This window comes from Pantherophis guttatus, chromosome 2 (genome assembly GCF_059756535.1).
Source record: "Pantherophis guttatus breed Tessera chromosome 2, ASM5975653v1, whole genome shotgun sequence".
Classification (NCBI taxonomy): Eukaryota; Metazoa; Chordata; class Lepidosauria; order Squamata; family Colubridae; genus Pantherophis; species Pantherophis guttatus.
The window spans coordinates 20,585,829-20,602,474 of record NC_142064.1 but is presented as its reverse complement, the minus strand read 5'-3'; the positions used below and the strand labels follow the sequence as shown (position 1 = coordinate 20,602,474).

At 42.1% G+C, this 16,646-nt stretch overlaps 1 protein-coding gene across 4 annotated transcripts in view; it reads left to right on the top strand.

Moving 5' to 3' along the window:
• The first annotated feature begins 14,887 nt into the window (after positions 1–14,887).
• The window catches only part of ADAMTS12 (ADAM metallopeptidase with thrombospondin type 1 motif 12), a 177,935-nt gene continuing 176,176 nt past the window's right edge, over positions 14,888–16,646 (top strand). The window contains exon 1 of one of the 4 annotated variants that reach the window (XM_087885638.1): positions 14,888–15,532. Coding sequence is in view for 2 of the 4 variants with exons in the window: in XM_034442423.3 (XP_034298314.2) it covers positions 15,266–15,392 (127 nt within the window). In the remaining 2 variants the exon portion in view is untranslated. The remainder of the gene's footprint in view (positions 15,533–16,646) is intronic. The other 3 variants (XM_034442423.3, XM_087885636.1, XM_087885639.1) reach the window with 3 other exon arrangements.

Sequence of the window (16,646 nt, the reverse complement as noted above, 5' to 3'; positions counted from 1 at the left end):
CCATTCTCACATTGGTTAATTATGTAATATTAGTTGTTTAATATAAATTCAACATTTTAATACAAATCAATTAGTTATATAACTACCTTTTTTGTATATTAATCAATATGAACATGAATATTCCAATTATTTCCATGCAATCCAATTTCTTACAAATCAATTAATTATATTTACCAATAATAATAAACCAAATAATTTCCCCCATATATTCCTCCAAACCACAACTTAACCATTTCTGCTTTCAGAAATATACAATTAATAGTATCTCAATTATTACAATTCCCTAGTTAAATAGAGCTTTTTTTCTTTTGTGTTTTAAAATCCTGAACTCTTCTCTTTTTCCCTAAATTTCCCATTGTTTGCACCTACCTTTTTTGGTGAGGAAAAAGAAAAGAATTCTGCCTGCCTAATTTTCCAACCTTGCAGCAACAGCAAAGCAGTTTCAGTTTCGTTTCTCAGCATAGCTAGGGGGAAAAAATCAGCACTCTTTGCAAGGAAGCAGAAGAGCCCTGAGCAAAACAGCTGAGACAAATCAGCTGAGAGCCGGGAGGCCAATTAGCCTATGCTGAAGCTCCGGGGCCCAATAAAATTACAAAAAAAACACCGAACCCTTTGTTAAATTGCTGGCTCCCCCGCCCCTCGCCCACCACTATTTATTGGCAATAAATAATGGTGCGGAGGGGCGGGGCAAGCCAGCAATTTAACAAAGGGTTTGGCTGCACCACTGGCTCTAGGGCGGCCCTTTGAAGCCCCGCGGCAAGAATTTGAAGTTTTTTTTCCTCTAGCCATCAGCTGGGACTCCGGAGGCAGCAATAGATTGGGAGTAGGCGGGGTAAGCGAACGGCCGGCAATCCAATAGAGCAGAGAGTGAGGGTGAGTGAAGGCATGGAAGCTGCTTTCTCCATCCTGCTCTCTTGCGTCCGGAGCCGATGGGGAACCACGTGGCAGCCCACGTGGATCCCAGGCAGCGGAACTCAGGCTAGGGAAGGGGTGGGCAATTGTGGCTCTTTTACAACCTGTGGACTTCAACTTCCAGAATTCCTGAGACAGCTTGGCTGTCTCAGGAATTCTGGGAGTTGAAGGCCACAGGTTGTAAAAGAGCCACAATTGCCTACCCCTGGCTACGGTAGGCTGGCACTGCGTGGGTGGGAGGCAGGGCGGGGTGAGAGGCGGGCGAGCCAGCAATTTAACAAACAGTTCGGTGTGCTGCGGGGCCAATAAATTACAAAAAAACACCGAACCGTTTGTTAAATTGCTCGCTCGCTCGCCTCATTTATTGGGAATAAATAGTAGTGCGGAGGGGCGGGGCAAGGGGCGGGGCGAGCCAGCAATTTAACAAAGGGTTTGGCCGAACCCCCTGGAACCCCCAGAATCCCACCACTGGTTCCGTCCCAGGTGCCTGATGGACCCCGAAAGGTTCCTGACGGAGCTTGGGCCGTTTCCTGAGACTCTGGCACATGACTCAACCAAAGACCTGGTGGCCGCCTGGGAGAGTGCGGCCGCCGGAGCTTTGGATCGCGTCGTGCCTTTGCGGGGTACAGCACAGAAACAGCATTGGTTGCATTGGTGGATGATCTCTGGAGGGCTCGGGACAGGGGTTGCTCCTCTGTCCTGGTCCTATTAGATCTCTCAGCGGCTTTTGATACCATCGACCATGGTATCATGCTGCACTGGTTGAGCGGGTTAGGAATAGGGGGCACAGTACTGCGGTGGTTCTCCTTCCTCTCTGACCGTTCGCAGTTTGTGTTGGCAGGGGGGCAGAGGTTGACCTCGAGGTGCCTCGCGTGGGGAGTGCCACAAGGGTCGGTTCTCTCGCCTCTTCTGTTCAACATTTATGTGAAGCCACTGGGTGAGATCATCCGTGGTTTTGGGGTGAGAGTCCATTAGTACGCTGATGACACTCAGCTGTACATCTCCACCCCAGACCACCCCAACAATGCCCTTGATGTGATGTCTCGCTGCCTGGAGGCCGGGCGGGTCTGGATGGGGAGAAATAGGCTCAGACTCAACCCTTCCAAGACCGAGTGGCTGTGGCTTCCGGCGTCCCGATATAGTCAGCTGGTGCCATTGCTGACTATTGGGGGTGAATCTCTGCCCCCCACAGAGAGGGCTCGCCATCTGGGCATCCTCCTGGATGCATGGCTGTCTTTAGAAGAGCATCTGACGGCCGTGGCCGGGGGGGCTTTTTATCAGGTTCGCCTGATTCACCAATTGCAGCCCTTTCTGGACTGGGACGCCTTGCGCACGGTCACTCACGCCCTTGTCACCTCCCGGCTGGACTATTGTAATGCTCTCTACATGGGGCTCCCCTTGAAGAGCACTCGGAGGCTCCAACTGGTCCAGAATGCAGCCGCGCGAGTGGTTATGGGTGCAACCCATTGTGCCCACGTGACACCCCTCCTGTGCGAGCTGCACTGGCTCCCAGGGGTCTTCCAAGTGCGATTCAAGGTGCTGGTTACCACTTTTAAAGCGCTCCATGGCATAGGACCCGGGTACCTTCAAGACCGACTTCTGCCACCAATAGCCTCCCATTGGCCAGTCTGCTCCCACAGAGAGGGTCTCCTCAGGGTGCCATCGGCCAAGTTATGTCGGCTGGCGACACCCAGAGGGAGGGCCTTCTCTGTGGGAACCCCTGCCCTGTGGAATGAACTGCCCCCGGAAATGCGTAAGATCTCCGACCTCCGTGTATTTCACTGTGCCCTCAAGACCCTGCTGTTCTGCCAGGCCGGGCTATCAATGTAATGATTTTAAATTAGGGGTTTTAAATTTGGGGGTTTTTAAATTTGAGCCGAAACTATTCAATAATTTTAATTATTTTTAATTGATGGTTGTCTTTGTGCTTTTAATAGGCCGTACACCGCCCTGAGTCCTCCGGGAGAAGGGCGGTATAGAAATAAAATGATGATGATGATGATGATGATGATGATGATGATGATGATGATGTGTACCAATGAGGCTTAAGATATATTTTCTTTTAAAAGGCTTTCTTTGAAGAGGCAGCATAAACAACCTGATGATGCAGATCTCTTCTTTTTCCAAAGTGTTGGAACAGAAAATTTCCATTCTGAACACCATTATGGTAATAATAAAAATGAAAAGCTGCTTCCATCCTTTAAGAGGCTTTAAAAGGAAATGCAAAGTGATAGGAATGAATAATACGTGCTTGTCGTAGGCATTTTGGGAAAAAGAACTGTGTGGGAGGATGGCGAGAGAAGAAACGGGCTTTTCATTTGTTGTGCAGATTAGCAGATGATGGCTCAGCATAGATGCGAACAGTATGCTTTCAAAAACTTGTTTAGATCATAGAGAGCCATCTTGGTTAATAGTAGCAAAAAATCAGGGGGAAGCTGGTAGCACCTTTCCCCACTAACACATTTTATTAAAATGGCTTTTGTGTGCAACCAGATTCCTTCTGATATTTTTCAGGTAGTTGAATCCAGGGGTGGCCTTCAAAAATTTTAGCAAGGGGTTCTCTGCCCGGTTGCTGGGTGGGCTTGGCCATGATGGGTGTGGCCTAGTCGGCCTCCTGCACCATGGCAGGGGGGCATTTTTACTTTCCCTGGGCTCTGGAGGCTTTCCTTGAGCCTCCGGGAGGGCGAAAACGGCTTCCTCAGGCTCTGGAGGCCTTCCTGAAATTCTGGTAGGCCCATTTTTCACCCTCCCCAAGTCTCTGCACTTTCCTGTATCCAAAACAGGCCACAAGGTGACTCCTGGGAGGGGTGGGTCCAGCCAGGAGTGGGATTTGGGGGTTCTCCAAACTGCACAGAATCTTAGCTAGAGGTTCTCCCGAACCCCTGCGAACCCCCAGCAGCCCATCCCTGATTGAATCCTAAAGTTGAAAATGGGATTTTAGGCCCGTGTTGCTCAACTTCAGGAACTTTCAAGTCGGTGGACTTCAACTCCTAGAATTCCTTAGCCAGCTGACTGTAATTCTGGGAACTGAAGTCCACCCATCTTAAAGTTCCTGAGGTTGAGAAATACTTCTTTAGACCATCAAAGTCTAAACCCCTACTTCTCCCAATTAAAATATTCCTGACAGATAGTTGTTTAGCCTTTGCTCCAACGCACCCAGGGGAATTTTTTGAAATATTTAATTATTAGTTCTTAGATTAGATTATACAAATGATAGAAAACAAATAACTTGGTCATGTAAGTTTCTAAAAGTTGAATTCTCCCTTCCACCTACCCCGATTGAGTTCCCAATTGTCTATGGTTATGTAGACCAGAGCATATAACAAAGGGAATACTTAGCTCTGTTTAACTGGCTGAACTGGAAAACTGGGGCAAACAAGTTACGCTTGTCCTACTTTCCAGAGCACTGAGAAGCATCAGAAATGCAACAGATGTTAGAGGTCACTGGAGGTTGTTTTCAATATTTGTATTGATTTGCAATTATACAGGTTGCAGAAGGCAGAGGCTGTGCTTACCCCTAGTTTAAGAAGGTTGAATAAAGATCTAACAGATGGATTTATACAATAGGCATTTATATAATGGCTCCTGGACTGTTGTTTATATTTTATATTATGTTATATTGTTTTTAAATGTTGTAAGCTGCCCACAGTCATTATTATGAAATGGGTGGCTACATAAATCAAATCAAATCAATGAAAAATAACTATATTTTGTATGACATGTGGTGTCAGGGTCCTACAGATGCCCTAATTAACTCATGAGCCTCGAGCCAAGTTTCAAAAGAAATCCAGTTATTTATTTGGAGCAACATGTCAGCAACTTCCCAAGTGTAGTCAACTCTGCCACATGTAATTTATGGCTCAACTCTGACCCTATTTCCCCCCCTCCTCTCAGGCTGTGTCATAAATCACATTCTCCAAAGAGGCACTTTCGCAGGCTGTAGAAAACATGCCTCACAAGCCGGCTCTGGTAATCTGAGATCTAACCTTGGAGGAAGGTAAAGACCTCTTAGAAATGGGGTGAGGTCAACAGTAGTCAGTTTAAGGTTAAAGTTTTGGGGGTTTGGGGAAGAAACTACAGAGTCAGGTAGTGCATTTCAGGCATTGACCACTCTGTTACTGAAGTCATATTTTCTTCAATCAAGTTTGGAACGGTTTACCTTGAGTTTGTATCTATTATTTGCTCATGTATTGTTGTGGTTGAAGCTGAAGTAGTCATTGACAGGAAATACATTGTGGCAGATAATTTTATGTACTATGCTTAGGTCAGACTGAAATTGGCGTAGTTCTAAGTTGTCTAAGCCCAAAATTTGAAATCTGGTGGCATAAGGTTACATAGTATGCCCCAAAACAATTGTTTAAGCAGCATCTTTGAACATGTTTCAAATCATGATAATCTGCATGGAGAGAACTTCTCTGGGTTGGAAGAGTTTCAAAGGAAACGCACCCCAGCTTTTCTTTTATCTTTTCCTGTGCGATGAGAAGCAACAGCTTGCTTGGTTCATGTGGAAAGTAGCTTTTGCTGAAATCTGGAGTTATTAAAAGAGGATGTAGAAAAAAAAAATCTGGTTTTTCCTGTGATGCATCCAGAAAGGAAAATTGTTCTTCCGAAGTTTCAGATCTGTAAAACAGTCAATTATGGAAAGTCCTTCTTTTCAAAGTTATAGTTGTTTAAGAAATCCCTTTACCTTTGTGAGCTTATCCATTTCCGCACACTCCATAATTTTTCTAATCACCTTGTCTTCTGATGGTATGTCATTGTTTTTCCAGTTTTGTGCGAAAACTATTTGTGCTGCTGTAATTGTGTGAATAATTAAGTATCTTATTTCTTTTTCATACAAGAAAAAGATGAAACAGAATATTACTTAGTCTGGGAGAAATAGTATAAATGGTTGGAGGAGAAAGGGGGGGGGAAAGGAGGATAAAAGAAAACTAAACAATGGTTAAATTAGGTGGAGGAATATGGAAACAAATGGGAAGATATAAATTGTGGAAAGGAAATTAGGTACCTGTTTATGTTAAATGTAAATAAAATATTTAAAGTAAGAGAATATATTATAACGGTATATATATATATATATATATATATATCTATATTTATATATATTTCTATATCTATCTATCTATCTATCTATATATGATATACTAGAAATATATGTATAAAAGATATATTAAGAAAGAGAAAATGTATAAATATGGATTACTGATGTGAAGATGTTGAAAAGAAGATGTAAATATCTGTTTTTATTTGTTTGTTTTTGTTTGTTTGTTTGTTTTTAAAAAACTGTTTAATAAAAATTATTAATAAAAAAAAGAAATCCCTTTATCACTTTATTCCCGATCTCAAATGCCCACATTCATCTGAATTATGGCCCCATGCATATTAAGCCAACATGACTAAAATGGTTTCCATCCATCGGTATAAGCTTTTTGCCAGATGTAAACAAACAAGGGGCTGAAAGTCTGTAGAAATTCTCAGTCATCCAGGTCATGGTTATCCCAAAGCTTTTTCAGGAGACAACTGGACTTGCTTTTTTTTCTTTTGAAGACATTTCGCTTCTCATCCAAGAAGCTTCTTCAGCTCTGACAGGACAGTGGGGAATGGAAGAAGCTACCATATCTTTAGGAATTGTGAAGGAAAGAATATTATAACTGCTGCTTTTTTTTATTACAGTAAAGCCACTGTAATTTTTGAAATCCCTCCACATTCAGAATCCTTTCCCATTGGCTATGCTGACTGTGACTCCTAGGTGTTGGTAGTAAAAACTAGCATCCAGAGGTCCACGGTTACTTCTGCTGTAGTGTAAAGTAATCTTATCTTTTCTTTTATGTACACTGAGAGCATATGCATCGAGACAAATTCCTTGTGTGTCCAATCACACTTGGCCAATAAAATTCTATTATATTCTTCTATTCTAAAGTAAGAACAAGTTTATATCATTATATTATATCAGATTATATCAGCAGAACAAAGCTTCTCTAAAACCAAATAAGGCAACATTTAATAAATAGGATTAGAAATATAACCAGTTTTGTTTTTCATCCCAAGGGTGGAATCAAAACACAGGACTCAAAGCAAGTAATCAAGGCCTACTGAAATGATTTATTAGACAGTACTACTGGAAAGATTTCTCCCCCAAAACGAATAGTAGGAGATACACCCCTGAAAACAAAGAGAGGCACTCATATTTATACATCTCAGAAAGGAAAGGAAAATAGCACAAGCATACATATTCATAAGCAGTGGTGGAATTCAGCCAGTTTGCACCACTTTGGGAGAACCGGTTGTTAACTTTCTGAGCAGTTTGGCAAACTGGTTGTTGGAAGAAATCATTAGGGCAGAGAACCGGTTGTTAAATTACTTGAATCCCACCATTGTTCATAAGTAATAACATAATAGATCTCAGGTTAATTCCTGTTTTTCTGTTATCTACAGGAAACAATGGTTTTAGTTGGGTGGGTGGGGGCAAAATGCATCTTGAGAATCAGGGGTTGCTATGGGAACGTCCTGATAAAATTTACCACAGGTTGCGGTGAGCTACAAGGGCACATTCCTTACGTCTTAATTTGTCTGTTAAACAGTCCCATTGCTGCCTGTGTAGATTTTGACCTTGAGGGATGCAATAAATCAGTTCAGTTGCTGTGTGTATGGACTTTCAGCTGCTCTATTAAGACAGTACATTGTCCAGGGTATCATAGAGGTACCTTTCATACCCTAAGTGTAACATTATCCCACTGTGACTCTATGGCCCCATAAACCATTATTTGGGTTTTATCTTAATATTTTATCTCACATATTGTATTCTCCACATACCTTATATATATAGATTTGCTGATGCTTTACTTATAATTATATTCATGCACCTGTGATTGCATGACCTCTTAGGTCATGCAGGAGTGGGATTAAAAAAATTCAGCAACTGGTTCACTGCCCAGTCGCTGGGTAGGCATGGCCATGGGGGCACGGCCTACTCGACCTCCTGTACCGTGGCGGAGGGTGGGGTGTTTTCACGCTCCCCAGGCTCCAGAGGCTTTCCTCAAGCCTCCAGGAGGGTGAAAACAGTCTCCCCCGGGGAATCAGATGTCCTCCAGAGGCCGGAAATGGGCCCATTTTCAGACTTCCAGTATTTATGGTAGGCCTGTTTTTCACCCTTCCCAGGCTCCGGAGGCTTTCCTCGAGCCTCCAGGAGGGTGAAAACAGCCTCCCCCGGGGAATCAAAGGTCCTCTGGAGGCCGGAAAGGGGCCCGTTTCCAGACTTCCAGTATTTATGGTAGGCCTGTTTTTCGCCCTCCCCAGGCTCTGGAGGCTTTCCTTGAGCCTCCAGGAGGGCGAAAACGGCCTCCCCAGGCACCAGAGGCCCTCCAGAGCCGGAAACAGGCCCATTTCCAGACTTCCAGTAGGCCCGTTTTTCGCCCTTCCAGAGCCTCCGCACGTGCCCTGCACTTATGTGTAAGGTGACCAGACGTCCCGCTTTTGGCGGGACAGTCCCGATTTTTAGCAATTTGTCCCGCGTCCCGCGGTGTTTTAAAAAAGTCCCGATTTTTCATTCTGCCTCCTGAGTACCGGCTGCCTCCTGAGTCCCAGCTGATGGCTAGAGGGAAAAAAACTGTTTAAACTCTTGCCACTGGGCTTCAAAGGGCCGACCTACAGCTGTTCTGTGTTAAAAGAAAACAAAAAGAGTAGACCGATGCCTGCAAAAATAGAAAAAACAGCCCCCTACAGCTTCTGCATAGGTTAATTAGCACGTTGATTAGCTCGGCTTCCCCATTCTCAGCTGATTTGCTCTCAGCTGTTTTGCGCAGGGCTCTTGCTGCTTGCTAAATTGCTCCAGCAGATTTTTTTTTTCCTTGTGCAAACCAAGCTCAAAAGGAAACTGAAAGTAAATCAGGCTGTTGGCTTTGCTGTTTTCTCCAACGTTGGAAAATTAGGCAGCAGATTTCTTTTCTTTTTCCTCACCAAAAAAAGGTAGGTGCAAACAATGGGAAATTTAGGGCAAAAGAGGAGAGTTCAAGATTTTAAAACACAAAAGGAAAAAAGCTCTATTTAACTAGGGAATTGTAATAATTGAGATAGTATTAATTGTATATTGTGTTGAAAGCAGAAATGGTTAAGTTGTGGTTTGGAGGAATATATGGGAGAAATTATTTGGTTTATTATTATTGGTAAATATAATTAATTGATTTGTAAGAAATTGGATTGCATGGAAATAATTTGAATATTCATGTTCATATTGATTAATATACAAAAAAGATAGTTATATAACTAATTGATTTATATTAAAATGTTGAATTTGTATTAAACAACTGTATTACATAATTACATAATTAACCAATGTGAGGATGGATATAAAAATAGATGACAATGGGCAGGGGTATAATATAGAATAGAAGGGGAAAATTGAATATGGTTAAGATTAGAGATGAGGATGAAGGGTAATATTGTTTTTTTTAAAAAATAGATGAGGAATAAATATGGCAAAAAGGAAATATAGAAATTGTAAATTTAATTGAAATGACTAAACACTGTTTAAATTTGTGAACCAGCCAAATATTCTGTTCAAAGAAAATACATGGTATGTTTGTATGTGTGTTTCTAATTATTGCTATTTATTCATATTTGTTCTCTTTTATTCTTTAAAGTTTAACAATTCATTCTTTATCTTAATATCTTTATATTTGTTTGTGGTTGGCTTTCTTCCCTTTCATCTTTTTTATTGTACAGCAATCTTTCTCCTCAAACCTACCACCTCTCTCTTTTCTTTCCTTCTTACTTTCTCTTCCCCCCACCCTCTTCTTCTCCTCCTTACTTCCTCTTCCTTTCTCCTTCTCCTCCTCTCTTCCTCCCTCTCTTACCCTCACTCCTACTCTAATTTCCCTTCCCTTCCTTCATCCCTCTCTATTGCTGTATCCTTTTATGCATATGGATTACTTTTTTCAGCCCTCTGGTTAGTCCTTTTGTGCATATGGACTACTCAGAGGGCTGAAAAAGTTATTTTTGACTGGTCCTCGCACTTTTGACCAGTCCTCGAACTTACGACTGTCCTCACATTTTACGTTTTTTGCCCTATCTTATCACCATGATGAAGAGAAGCAGTTGTGAAATGAGTGACATGGTTGTTAAGAATGCTGTACGGGCATAAATGTGAGGATGGTCATAAGTGTGAGGACCAGTCAAAAGTGCGAGGACCTGTCAGAAATGACTTTTTTCAGCCCTCTGAGTAGTCCCTATACACATAGCCATGGCCACCCGGTCACATGACCAGCTAGCCACACCCACCCAGTCACATGACCTCCAAGCCACACCCACAAAATAAGCCACGCCCACAATGGTGTCCCTCTTTACCAGTGTTAAAATCTGGTCACCTTACTTATGTGGCATCCAAAATGGGCCACGTGGAGACTCCTGGGAGGGGAGGGGCGGGGTGGGAGGGATCAGCCAGTCCTTGGAACAACTGATTCAGCGAACCAGATTCAAATTAACATCCGGTTCACCCGGACCAGTCCTAACCAGTTGAATCCCACCCCTGCTTAGGTACCACATGGTAAATAAACAAAAATTATTTTTTCCAAACCAGTACACCCAGCTCCAGAATATGATAACAATAGGTTCCACTCAAGCCAACATGGTCAGTAGTGGGAGATGCTGGAACAGCCATTTGGAGGGCCAATGGTTCTTTGTCCTGATCTCAGAATTAGGAAAAGGAGCAGATAGAAGCAAATGCTAGTCTAGTCGATGTGAAAAGTGCCACTTGCACTCTCTGCCATGCATGAATGTCCAAGACTTCCCTTTCATTTAAAAACGTCCAAATTTTCATTGTAAGATTGCTTTTATCTCAGCCTAATTAAGAATTGGCACAGCAGAAGGAAGACATTTCTGTTACATAAAGTCAGCAGTCACTGAAAATAGGCAAAGGTATAAAAAAGCAAAGAGTTTAGTTTTGTAGGCGAGGTCCCAAGCTGCTTGTTAATGATTCTGGAGAGAGATTCAACAAGACTGAGCAAAGAGCTTTTATTGGCCCGTGGGAACTGCTGTCAACTTGTTTTAATCCCATTAGTCTAACTTCTTAGGTCGAGTCCTTAAATGTCTATGACAATGATAGGAGCTTATTAGATAGTATGAATGATTTATAGCAGGAAATTTGGCTTGGCTTTGTGCTCTGGTTTTTTCTCCAGCCACGAACAGAGTTGTAGAAGGTCCTCTTTGGGGTGTGTGTTTGTAAAGCAGAGGTGGTATTCAACAGGTTCTGACCAGTTCTGGAGAGCCAGTAGTGGAAATCTTGAGTAGTTCGGAAAATTGGTAAATACCACCTCTGACTGGCCCTGCCCCCATCTATTCTCTGTCTCCTGAGTCCCAGCTGATCGGGAGGAAATGGGGATTTTGCAGTAACCTTCCCCTGGAGTGGGGAGGGAATGGAGATTTTACAGTATCCTTCCCCTAGAGTGGGGTGGGAATGGAGATTTTACAGTATCCTTCCCCTGCCATGCCCACCAAGCCACACCCACCAAGCCACGCCCACAGAACTGGTATTAAAAAAATTTGAATCCCACCACTGTTGTAAACACTTTCACAGATATACTGTACTAATGGAAAGCTATATAATAAATGTCTTTAGAGTTTCCTTGAAGGGACTTAAGCTGATTAATAAGCATGGTGTCTCATTGTGAATTTTATGGACAAAGCATACTTGGTAAGCATACAAGCTTGAGCTGATGATCTCTTGAGTTCATATTCAGAGTGCCGAGGACTGCACTGAATGTAATCTAAATGTGTTGGCAAAGCCAGCATAGAAATGGGGCATCACGTTCACACAAGACAGCAAAGCTGAGGCTTGAGAAAATGAAATCCCGAGCAGCATTTTAAAGGCTGTCTACTCACGTCATTATCGGAGAACTCAACACTCCATTAATCCAACCATATTTTCCATATATGGAAGTGAAGTTGCGCCCTGGTGTATCATCTGTAACAATCCCAGAAGGACCAGAAAAGTAATAAAAACTTGAGAAGTTTGAAAGTTTTCAAAGCAATTTAATTTAATCGCTGGAAAATTAGTCTTCTTCAATGGTTGGTGAAGTCAAAGTTTCACTGAATTGCAGTACACTTTCAAACTTTTTGCATCGCTCTGATCTATTTGTGTTGAGATTATATAGATCTAGGTAAGATACTTCCTAAAATTTAATGTAATGTTCAGTCCTTTAAAATCCATTAAATCCCACCAGTGTAAAGGCATATATCCTAAATCTCCTCCTAAACTATCGCAAGGAAGAGGGCGAGTTTCACTTTTGATTATTTCTCTGTTTAGGGATCACCATAATTAACTATTGATGATATTGAAACATATCTGTGGGTAGGATCTGCAAAATATCTCCCACTGAGAAAGTAAGAGTGATGGAGTTTTGTCAGATGCAAAGAACCAGAACAACACAGCGAGCTGATCAAAATGGCTTCTTTATTGTTGCTTACCTACTTCCAAGAATCTCACCAGACTGACTAAATTCTCTTGGGAACAGGCAGATAAAGGCTGCAGGAATTCAGGGTGGGGTGGGGCTGTCTGGTCTCTGTCATTTCTTTCCATGCAAAGACTCCAAGCTCATCAGTCTTTTCACTTCTGTTCCCACTCTAGCTGGAGATTTCACCACACTATTCTCTACTGAATTAGAATGAACACAACTTCACCAGTAGGTTTCAACTGGGAGTTTAACTATCCAAGTTACTTTGTTTGAATGACAAAAACATATTAATCTCACGACACATGGCTAAACTCACCAGGATTTCAATTGCAAAACTGTTAGCATCTTAGACAAAGTCAAATAAAAAAATATTAGAGAATTCATGATAGCTTGGCATCCAGATAAGTCAGCCATCAATAGACACATAGAGATAAACCACATGTACACGCTATTAAAAAAAGACAAAACAAAACTAAGAAAAAACCCAGAAAGACTACAAAGCATCCTCTTCAGCAGCTCACATTTAAATAAGGAAGGACCAGACAAATAATCAGGCAGAAAACAATACAGTAATTAAGAACTCAAGGAAGAAATTCCCCCCCCCACACTCCAAAACCCTGGCAGGGTAACCTACTGCATATCAATTGGCAGTAAACTCACACTGATGTTGATGTTGGGTAATGAAATCAGCCAACTTGGTCTATTTGTTAAGGTAACTGTGGAATTGGGATTGTAGAAACACCCAGGAACATAGAAGAGTTCAGAGGCAGATGCATAAATAAATGTCTTAAACGTATTTATTCATATGATAAATCATATTAATTATGTACAACAGAGATCAAGTCTCATGAGGAACAAACATGAAAAGAGAGAGATGGAGAGAGCATGGTGGAAAAGGTTGGAGGGGGTTTTATACTCAGGGTAAGCCCCTCCTTTCCACATAGGGGTGGAGACAGTCTCTGCCTCCACTGGTGTCTATATGACACATGTGCCAATGGCTTGCAAATACTTGACAGTAACAGACTAGAAACCAGGAAACTGTGAGTTCTAGTCCTGCCTTAGGCATAAAAACTGGCTGGGTGACTTTGGGCCAATCACCAGGAGATTGGCTAGAACACCAGGAGTTCTAGTCCCACCTTGGGCATGAGAGTCTGCTGGGTGACTTTGGGCCAGTCACTCTCTCTCTTAGCCCAACCCACCTCACAGAGCAGTTGTGGTGGAGAAAATATGAGAAATAAGGACTCTTTGTTTGCTCCCTTGAGTCATTTATTTAAAAAAAATAACCAAAGTGGGATAAAAATGAAATAAAGACAAGTAAATGTCTGCAAGCAAAACATCCGAGCTCTGGAAGCACCCAGAACTCCAATGCCCACCACTTTTCCTGAGTACAAGCTGCAAAATAAATAAGTTAAAGGAAGGAATATTTTGGTTAAAGATTAGGAAAAATATCCTCCTAGCAGGTGCAGCAATTTGGCAATGAAACCAGGCACCCTTGGTGGGGCCTGGCTTGATATTAATATAATATAATAACAGAGTTGGAAGGGACCTTGGAGGTCTTCTAGTCCAACCCCCTGCTGGTTATCCAGCATCTTCTTAAAAACTTCCAGTGTTGGAGCATTCACAACATCTGGAGGCAAGTTGTTCTACTGATTAATTGTTCTAACTGTCAGAAAATTTCTCCTTAGTTCTAGGTTGCTTCTCTCCTTGATTAGTTTCCACTCATTGCTTCTTATCCTACCCTCAGGTGCTTTGGAGAATAGCTTGACTCCCTCTTCTCTGTGGCAGCCCCTGAGATATTGGAGCACTGCTATCATGTCTCCCCTAGTCCTTCTTCTCTCTCTCTCTCTTTTTTATACCTTGATTTTATCTGTGCGTATGTCCACCATTCTATGTGAGTGCCTTGTTCTTTTAACTGTTCTATTGTATTTCACCGTTTTACCAAGTTCCAGAACGTTTGGGTATATTATCACCTCCATAGTTGAGAGCCAACTGGGGATTTTAGTATAGTGTTTTCGTCTTATTTCTTCCCAGGTTAACTTCAATATATCCCTCAATTTGTGTTTATTAAAGTGTGTTTTTGTTTTTTCCCCTGTTTCCCATAGAAAGGCATGCCAGCCTTTCTGAAGATCATGCCCTTCTAACGTTAAAATTCTTTTGTTCGCCAAGGTCGCCCAGTCTTTTAGCCAAACTAGAATTGCTGCTTTATGATAAGTTTCCCAAATAGGTAGTCCTTCTTCTCATTAAACTAGATATACCCAGTTCCTGCAACTGTTCTTCATATGTTTTAACTTCCAGTCCCCTAATCATCTTTGTTGCTCTCCTCTGCACTCTTTCTTTCAAGAATAATCATTCTGGATATTTTAAGCCGAACTGAAGAAACTCTGCAGCCCTCCTAACTCTGTGTTTCTATGATGCTTTGGATTTTAGCCAGGAGGAAACATTCCCTAAGAATGCACCCCCAACCTTGGCAATTCTGGGATTTGAAGTCCTCCAGGTTTAAAGTTGCCAAGGTTGGAGTCCCCTGCCCTAGAAGACAAGCTGAAATGAGGTGGGTGGGTTTCTTTTCCTTTTTTGGTCCAGCAGCCCTGCTTTCTGCCACATGTGTATGAAAAAGGACTCCCTACCAGCTGCCTCTTAGACCCTCCTTCTCCCCCGAAATCAGACACCAAGACTTCTAATCACTCCTCCTGCCAGGAAAAAAAAAACAAAAAAACCCAACCAACTCTGTCTTTTCTCTTTAAGAACAGATTCTTCTCCTCTCCCTCCTCACCCCCCTTTTTTCTTTGAGCATTAATTTTCACCGTCCTTGGCCATACAATGTGACTGGATGCCTTCCTCCCCCCCCACCACTCCTTAGTCATTTTTAAATAAAGGAAGGACCGTTTTGGGTTTCCTGCATCCAAAACATGTCATGTACCCAAAGAACTTGGATTGCAAACTTTTCCTTTTGGGTTCACCTCCTTAGTATCCAGGCGTTTTGCTATGCTAGAAATCCTCCACCCGGGAGATTTGTCTTCCCAGACCAGAAGCAAGGTCAGTAGCTTTTTGTTTTGATTTGTTTTGTTTTAAAATTACGATCGCTGGCTAAAGCGGAGGAAAATGGGGCATCTTTTCTTCCACATTCCTGCGCTCTGGATCTTAAGTTTTTCAAAACAAAAGGACTCCCTCAGCAAGTAAGTCGCTAAAATTTCTCCTCCTCCTCTGAATGCATCTAAGTTCTTTGGATTTCTTTGGATTCTGGATTTATTTTATATTATGTAACTTTTTTCTTCTCCTGTTAAAAAAAAAAAAAAACAATCACTGCCCACCACAGCTTGTTAAGTGGAGGCAGAAACATTGTAGAAGATTTAAACCGCAGAGACGTTCACAAATCATTTCCCCTCCTACAAAATTGGAGCTTGGTTGAAATTGTAATTATTATTACCCATCCTCTTTGCAGCCAATTAACGGGTGACCTTGTCTCTTCCAAGCTGAAATTACAAAATAATTAATAATAATAAATGAAATGCTCATTGATGATCATTTTCCTTAGAAAAATCAGCTTCGCTCCAGAAATCACTCTGAATGGGATTTTGAGCAACTGTTTTTCCGGTTGCTGTTTTCTAAAGTCAGACTGAGTTTGAGCAGTTGATTCATCGGTCTTTTTTTTAAAAAGTATCTGACTCAAGGAAAAAGTAATAATTAAGAAAAGGGCTTTTTGTCTTCCAATTTCGGTTCCAAGAAACAGTTTTATTATGACGAAGTCTACAAATTGCACAAATCCAGCAAAAAGCGACGCGAGGGCTGTTTATTGTTCATAGCCATTTTGCATGAACGAGGAATTGTTTTGACATTTTGAGGCCCTCAGTTGCAAGTCCTGGGACTTGCACTTAAAAATAATATGGATGGGGCTGGCTGATATTTTCACAGCTGTTGATTGTACAATGTGAACAGAATGTATGACAGTCAGGTGCTCTGGGGATGTTGCACGTTGTAATGGATTTGATTCTGCTAAGAATCATCTGCAAGGACCACTCCATTTCTTGAGTTTCGTACAGGTAATCCTTGATTTACAACAGTTCGTTTAGTGACCATTCAAAGTTACAACAGCATTGAAAATAGCAATAGCACTTCCTTATATACTGCTTCACTGTGCTTTGCATCCCACTCTAAGCGGTGTACAGAGTCAGCATATTGCCCCCAACAATTTGGGTCCTCATTTTACCAACCTCAGAAGGATGGAAGGCTGAGTTAACGTTGAGCTGGTCAGAATCGAACTCCTGGCAGTGAGCAGAGTCAGCCTGCAAT